We start from the raw sequence: 7,850 nt of genomic DNA, 5'->3' as shown, positions 1-7,850 counted from the left end.
ACACATTATTTTAGTCAATTATACAACGTATCGACATACTATTATTATCATTGTTTGATTGTCATTATTATTGTTATTGCTATTATATCATAAAATTAGTGGTTTTCGACCTACAACTGTAGTATACATACTTCATAATTTAATATAAGTTTTCATTATTATCTTTTGTCATCATGTATAAATTGTTCTCCACTTTCTTGTTATTATACCATACTTAATTCCAGTCAAGCGTAGGCGATCCCTCCCTCGTCTGGGGTAATTAACGAATAGGGAAATTTCAATTTCCGGTATTCCAATAAAAATACAGTCCACCTTACAACTTTAGGTGCCGAGGTAAGTGGCATATTACTTTCCAAACTCGCACGTACAACTAGCGTTAGCCTGTCGGCCCTGTCGGTGTATTTTTGTTTGTGTAGTAACTTACGTACTAGTATATATTTTTTTCATGTAAGAATTTAATATATAATATTATAATAATACGTAACTGCTTACCTGCCATGTTTCGTGTGAGAACATACCAAGCCCCAAAAATACCAACCCATAATATATATTATGTAGGAATGAATAAACGAACGCGTGCAATTTTCATAATATACCCGACGACGGTTTCCATTCAAAATAGGATAGAATTCCATGAATTAGACCTGCATTTTTATCCTGATCGGGAGCGAAAAGGTTTGAGTTTACGATAAATAATTAATCGTCGCGTTTAAACTCGTCGGTAGGATTTACTTACAACGCATTGTAAATACTTAGACCAATACTTAAAAAAAAGTATATAAAGTGTTGCTTACACGTTGTACACTATTTTCTTTAAGTCTTTCCGACGAATATTATTGTTTTTAGTACCTATAAACTATAATTTCAGTATAATATTATATGTACAATATACATATTACATATACTATAATATATAGATCAACCGTGGCGAACATCTTAATACTCGTATAGTATTGCAATAATATGTAAGTTCAATTTTTCAATCTTGCTTTACAAAAATAATTATTTCTTTTTGATGAAATGCATGATATTATATAAAAATCTGAGAACTCTTTTTGCCATACGGTAGGATTTTTTGCAAATCAATTTTTAACATGATAAACATAATATATATTGGTTAAATGTTGGTCTTCGACGAATCTACCGTGCTTAATACAAAATAAATGTTTAAATTATTATTGAGAAATATTTATACAATTATTTGAAAGATTCCTATATTATATCGATATAATAATGTATGAAGACGGCAAATCCTCATGCGTTATCATTTATCATGCATAATAATTTTGTCTTTGTTACACACAGAAAACATTCCAAAATTGTATTTAACAGTTCCAATATATTGTGTTATTAGATTTAAAATAATAACTAACCTATTATTAAACAACTTAAAGGTATGATGAACATTATGTGTTGGTGTTTGTAACAATATTCGATTTTTAAGTCGATGTAAAAATATTATAATTTTAACGTTTGAACGTAAAATTTGAACTTATTTGCCTAACTCAATGACACACCACAGATAAAGTTCTTACCGGTAGGTAAGTTTATTGGCTGTAGGTTAAATATTAATTCTACTCTAATATTTAAACCGACAACACGCACGATTTATCGTACTAAATAACGGAAGTTTTCGTAGATTAGATAACACGGCAGGCGGATAATAATATACCTAAACACTCGCGACCGACGACTGCAGCGCATAACGATGGCAAATCCCAGGAGGACATCTGACGGCGACAGGACGGTGGCGCGAAATCCTGCGGAGAAGGACGACGCCGACGGCGGTACGGTCTTGGACGTGGAGCTGTTCAAGTCGATCGGAATGTACCAGCTGTTGCGGCCGGTCGAGTGCGGCCTGGACGTCGGCCGGTGCCGGTCGGCCGCTCTGGCGGTGGTGTTCATGACACTCGGGCTGCAGTCGATGCAGGTGGCCCGGCTGTACCTGGCCCGTCACGACTTTCAGATGTTCGCCAACATGGGCGTGTTGGTCGTCAACGGGCTCATGTGCCTGCTCAAGGGCTACATGGTGGTGGCCAACGCGGACCGGATGTGCTCCACGCTGGACGCGACCCGGTACGCGTTCACCGGTTGCGGTGGCCGCGACCCGTCCGAGCTGCGCCGGTGCCGGGCCACGCTGTCCACCATCCTCCGCACGTTCGTCGCCCTCAGCTTCGGCACGCTGGTCGTGTGGGTCATCATGCCGTGGTTCATGGCGTCCGAGTACGACGACATGCCCACCGTCTGGGCGGTGGTGTACGTCGTCGAGTCCACCATACTCACCGTCAACGTGTTCTGTTGGACGTCGTTCGACTGTTACCTGGTCACCATGTGCTTCGTGTTCGACGCCCTGTTCCGCACCATGTCCACCGGTTACGAGACGCTCGGCCGCAGTCGGTCGGGTGATGCGAAGTTATCGGCGCGTCAACAGTTCGACACCGTGGCCGCGGGTGGTGAGTATAAATGCTAAACGCAAAATTATTATTTTACCGAAATTCTTGCCCATCTAGCGGTTATTAAAAAAAAAATTTAATAACCACAAATAATGTGTTTTTTAATTTTTTTTTACTAATGGTGTGAAATTTATTATGCCGATGTGAATTATTTTTATGTTATATAATAGGTACATAATATGGTTAATCATGTGTGTGTATTATTATATGCATTCAATCAACATTTTTTTCATCACACAACTAAATCCGCTGTACGTCAGGGGTAGTGAATATTTTTTGGTCCGTGTCATGATATTTTAAAAAAAAGATGCATTCAAATTATTTTATTGCCGGCAATTGTGTATTTTGTGAACCTTAGACGTCTGTACCATAACACAAGTAACATTTAATTTAGTTTCATACTACAACGTATTATTCCTTTGTTTTGATTTAAATTTAAAATAATTCATTGTGTAAAATTAACTTACAAATTGTATAGGTGAATATTCAGTTTATTTGGAATGAGCTACTTATTTGCAAAGTAGGTAAAAAATATTATTTCACCGAGCAATGAATTCTAAACTTTTATAATTAATGCATTTATTTTTTTATAAGTATTAAATAAGTATTCCAACTTCTTTATTTTAATTTGTTTAACTAAACGTGAGAATAAACATTAAAGTATAATATTTAAGTACCGCCGTGAAAACTTGGCTAGTAGGTTTATTACTTTTGACGCACATGCCGTATAAATTCACCACTTCAGCTATATATTGTAGGTATAGCGTACTTATACCTTTACGAAAATGCGTTTTGAGTATTCAAGGATTTGAGCACAATGTTATAACTGCGTACTTTACATATTTCAGTTATTTATTATTATTAGGACGTTCTAAAAATCAGCCGATTAATTTAATTTTTTTAATTAAGTATTACTTACGTATTAAAATATCTGCATTGACCGAGAATTGAATAGACAATACCAAAAAATTGCATATTATGTTTCATCAGCTTGATTACCCTTCAGTTTTACACTTTTTAAAATAATATAAATACTATAAATATAAATATTATAATTTATAATATTATAACTTATAACTTATAAGCATAGGTATTATTATATTTTAAAATGTGTTTAAAAAAGTTGTAATAATTAATAATTAATTTTTAATATTGTCTTGTAGGTACTAAAGTAAACCCAAAAGAATTATCATGTTACACATAACACATAAGTAGTTCTACTTATTTAGTATAATATTGAGTATTAAAAGATAAATTATTATACAAGCTATATAATTTATCATAATATATAAAGTAGGTATTATTGGTTAGGTTATACACTACAAAATCAAAATAGAAAAAAGAGTCTTCGTCAAAATCGTTTTTTGTATACTAAAATAGTAAAATATATTATAATAATATAATATGTATAGGTATTAACGAGTTCAAATTTTACACACCCATAATAGTGACCCTCTAGAGTCTAGACACCCGATGTACAACAGCTGTACCCACTTTCCTATATTTTTTTAAATAATAATTGTATCATAAGAAAAGTAATCATTTTTAGAATTTTAAAATTCGTACTAATATATATTATTATCCTGAAAATGATTGATTCAAAAGTGCATAATATCCATACTAAAGTCGTTCTTAACCGTTGTTCTGCAGAACATGGGTGTTCTATGGATGTAGAATAGCTATTCTGCCAAAATTAAAAAACTTTCAATGACTAATGTGTTATAAACTGTTTTGTGCTATAAATGTATTGTTTAAAATACTAAGAAATTAAAAAAATGCTTGATATAAATACCGTTTTATACTTTTATTTTAGAGTTGTATTCCACAAAAATCTTATAAAATGTTAAGTGCTCCATCGTTTAAAAAAGGTTAAGAACCACTGCTATATAAAATGTTTTTTTTTTATAAATCCATTCACATTTCTGAATAAATAATATAGTAAATACTTGAATAATTATCAATGGTTAATACAATTATGCATACATATAAATATCTACGTACTATGATATCAATAAGTATATTATTAGGTCATAATTTGAAAACAATTTAGAAACGTCGGAAGAAATAATTAGCATATTATCTTAATATTAACCACAAAACTACCTCTCGTTATAAGTACATATATTCCTGATGGTTCAGGTATATATTTACTGAATAACAGTAAATGGTCAAGTATCTATATATTGATATTACACACTTTTTTACTGTTGCAGCCGCGATAAGCAAGACGTCGATAACCGATGACAACTTGGACGATTTGAAAAGTCACATTATTGACAATAAAAATATAATTGAGTAAGTACTAATTATATTTAATAGGTATATAGGTACAATATTATAGTATATACGAATTCACTGCAGAAATGTATTAATTCAATTAGGTACTCCGTAAAGTAGGTACCTAGGTAATTACTTATTTATATACCTTGTGGAAATAAGAGTACCCATTGTACATACTGTTGTTACACGCCTATTGCCCTTATTCTACCTAAAACGAATTATGACGAGTAAAAATCACAGCCATGATTAATATAATAGGTAAACTATAAAACTTACTTACAACCCGTAGGTAAATTGTTTTTATCGAATTATGGTTATACCCTTTGTGTAGTAAATTATTATGGTTAATACACGGTTTCTGAGGGTTAAAATATCGCATGCCATAAATGCTGCACTCAGCTTGTTTTATAGGTATAGTATGTCATCTACCGAAAACCGTGGTGAATTTGTAAAAAGTTTAAGGGTATGAGAATGCAATAACACCACGATGCACTCGAAAAATAAATCGGAGTTTCACTGACCTACAAAATTTCAAATAAAACGGCATAATAATGAAACGCTCATACAATAATATAAGTACTTAGGTACTATAGGTATATAGTAATATTGTAGGTACTTAATTAATAAAAATGAAATACATTTTTGAATTTTATGTGTGGTAAGCATCGTCAAGGCTCTATAATTTCTATATTTTTTTGTACCGACTTGAGTAGGTACCTACCGATATTTTTATTATAATAATAATAATATTAACAAACAGTATCAAATGTCACGATAACTACTTAAAGTTGGTTAGTTACCTGTGTATAATACCATCAATTATATTTTCAAACTTTACTTGTATAGACAGTACGATGCGTTTTTCGATGTCGTTAGACCAATGGTTCTGATCCAAATAGCTGATGGATCATACTCAATAATCACGCTGATATTTCTCACATCGTTGGTGAGTGACACGAATATCTGCTTTTGGTTAGGTTATAGGCACGAATGCACGATTTACAATGAAACACAATAGGTTCCTAACAAAGACAATATAATAATTATATTATAATAATTTTTTAAACTTATTTCGATTTTACTTTTCATCCAGGTGTATCTCAAAGGTTATTCGATCGTGTCAGCGCCAATTTTGAAATTTGTCTGCGGACTGGCTTCGCTCACCATTGAACTGTACATTTATTGTTACGGGTTCAACCACATAGAAGATGGGGTAAATTTCATGTCATCGATCAAAAATTTTGTGAGATTTATCTATCGAGTTTATTTATTTTATGAACTGTTTAGAAATCCACGGTGAATTTTGGACTTTACAGCAGCAATTGGACAGAGATGGATTTGAAATTTAAAAAAACTTTGCTGTTGGCTATGACTATGAACTCTGCTCACAAACGAGTGATGAAAGTATCACCAAATTCCATCGTAAATCTGGAAATGTTCTCTAGGGTAATAAAATTGAACGTATTTCACACTCGTGGACAGAATTTTAACTTTTAAGGATTAATAATAATAATACTATACATATTTACTATAGAATTAGGGCCATGATTTAAGCAACACTAAGACTAAATACTTCAACTGAATATTCTTTAATTTTAATTTGGTTGTTTTTACAAGCTGCGCATAATAAAATAACGATATTAAAACTTTTAATTTGTTTTGCTCATGACATACAGTAAAATGTAAAAAAAAAACAAAAATTTAAATTGCATACCTACCTACCCGTTTTTACGAAAATTACAATATTTTTACAAACAACTTTGATTTATAAAGTTTTTTTCTATTTTAATGTTTATAAAATTAAAAATATATTAACTGACCAAAATATTTAGTGTATGAAGTACTTTAAAATTTGATCACATAGTAGGTATATCCCCAACTTTTAGTAGATTTAGTCGAACATTCTATGCTTGCATCATATTTTGTAATAATAATTATGAATAATAGTCGCAATTTAATTAACATTGTAATTTACTATTGTTTTTATAATTTACAGGTGATGAACATGTCATATTCGATAGTGTCCGTATTACTAAATTATTAAGAGCCTGTCAAACATGTACCTATAGCTGGCGAATTTATTTTGCAATAAATCGGTGGAAAATTATTTATTTCACTGTACCTTTACTAATACTTAAACTTTGTGATAATGTAGTACCTACCATAAACATAAATATTGGAGTGTATGTTTCATTGATTTTGATAATTTTTGCACTACAATATCATTATTAGTAGGTATCTACCTACCTATTTACTTAGTAAAGTTATATATTTAAAAAAAAAAAAATGTTCTTAATGTCACTTATATGATTTAATTATGTACTACATAGTTCATATTACTAAACAGTATACATTTTAATATGAAGATCATAATTTTTACATATTATTATCTCAATATACTACATTTTGCACTATAAATAAATTATTCATTAGGTAAAGATATCATTAGTTATGTATATATATGATATATATATATATAGATATTTAAGTTAATTTTGAAATAAAATTATATACTTTCTTTAAATTTCAAATATAATCCCTGAAAAATGCATAGTGTATTTCACGCATTTATGTGTTAAGCCATCAAATTATTATATCATAAGTTATTTTAATCATAGTCCCTCCCCCCCCCCAAAAAAAATGGTTAAAAGTAATTGCTATATGCTATAGTTAGAAATCGTAGGTATATTTTATTTTCTTACACAATAATCATTATTAAAAATACTTCATAAAATATCAATGTTTTTATTTTTTTTTGATTACATAAAAAACATAAATATTAAAACTTTGTTCTTAGACAGTCTTATACAAAATATAAATTAAATCAAACATTTTACAAATATCTAAGACAAATATATTTTAGAAAACAATACAGTCTTAGATTATTTTTATTAGATAATTAATTATTAAATATAAAAAAACAAATTAACTTTAAATACATAACTACTGAAATATAGTACACATAACATGTGTAAGTTTTTTTTTAATATTTTAAAATTATGCCACAAAAATCTGAACTAATTATAAAAACTAAGCTCAATTTACTGCATACTTATATCCTTTTTAAGCAATAAATGAGATTAATGTATGTAAGCATTTAATGCTAAAATTGTTAAC

At 30.3% G+C, this 7,850-nt stretch overlaps 1 protein-coding gene across 2 annotated transcripts; it reads left to right on the top strand.

Annotated features, from left to right (window-relative positions):
- Positions 1-766: 766 nt before the first annotated feature.
- On the top strand, positions 767-6,847 carry LOC114131808 (odorant receptor 22c-like). 2 transcript variants are annotated; one of them, XM_050198988.1, is made up of 7 exons: positions 767-965; positions 1,645-2,453; positions 4,667-4,748; positions 5,580-5,679; positions 5,827-5,946; positions 6,021-6,179; positions 6,730-6,847. In XM_050198988.1, the coding sequence occupies exons 2-7, from the start codon at positions 1,709-1,711 to the stop codon at positions 6,775-6,777; spliced, it is 1,254 nt and encodes a 417-aa protein (XP_050054945.1). In that variant the 5' UTR covers positions 767-965; positions 1,645-1,708; the 3' UTR covers positions 6,778-6,847. The 2 variants fall into 2 exon arrangements, with proteins under 2 accessions (XP_050054945.1, XP_050054944.1); XM_050198987.1 differs by having other exon boundaries at positions 1,640-2,453.
- The last annotated feature ends 1,003 nt before the right edge of the window (positions 6,848-7,850 follow it).

Source organism: Aphis gossypii, chromosome 2 (assembly GCF_020184175.1).
Source record: "Aphis gossypii isolate Hap1 chromosome 2, ASM2018417v2, whole genome shotgun sequence".
Taxonomy (NCBI): domain Eukaryota; kingdom Metazoa; phylum Arthropoda; class Insecta; order Hemiptera; family Aphididae; genus Aphis; species Aphis gossypii.
The sequence above is the reverse complement of the archived record's forward strand: the minus strand, read 5'-3'. Positions and strand labels throughout refer to the sequence as shown.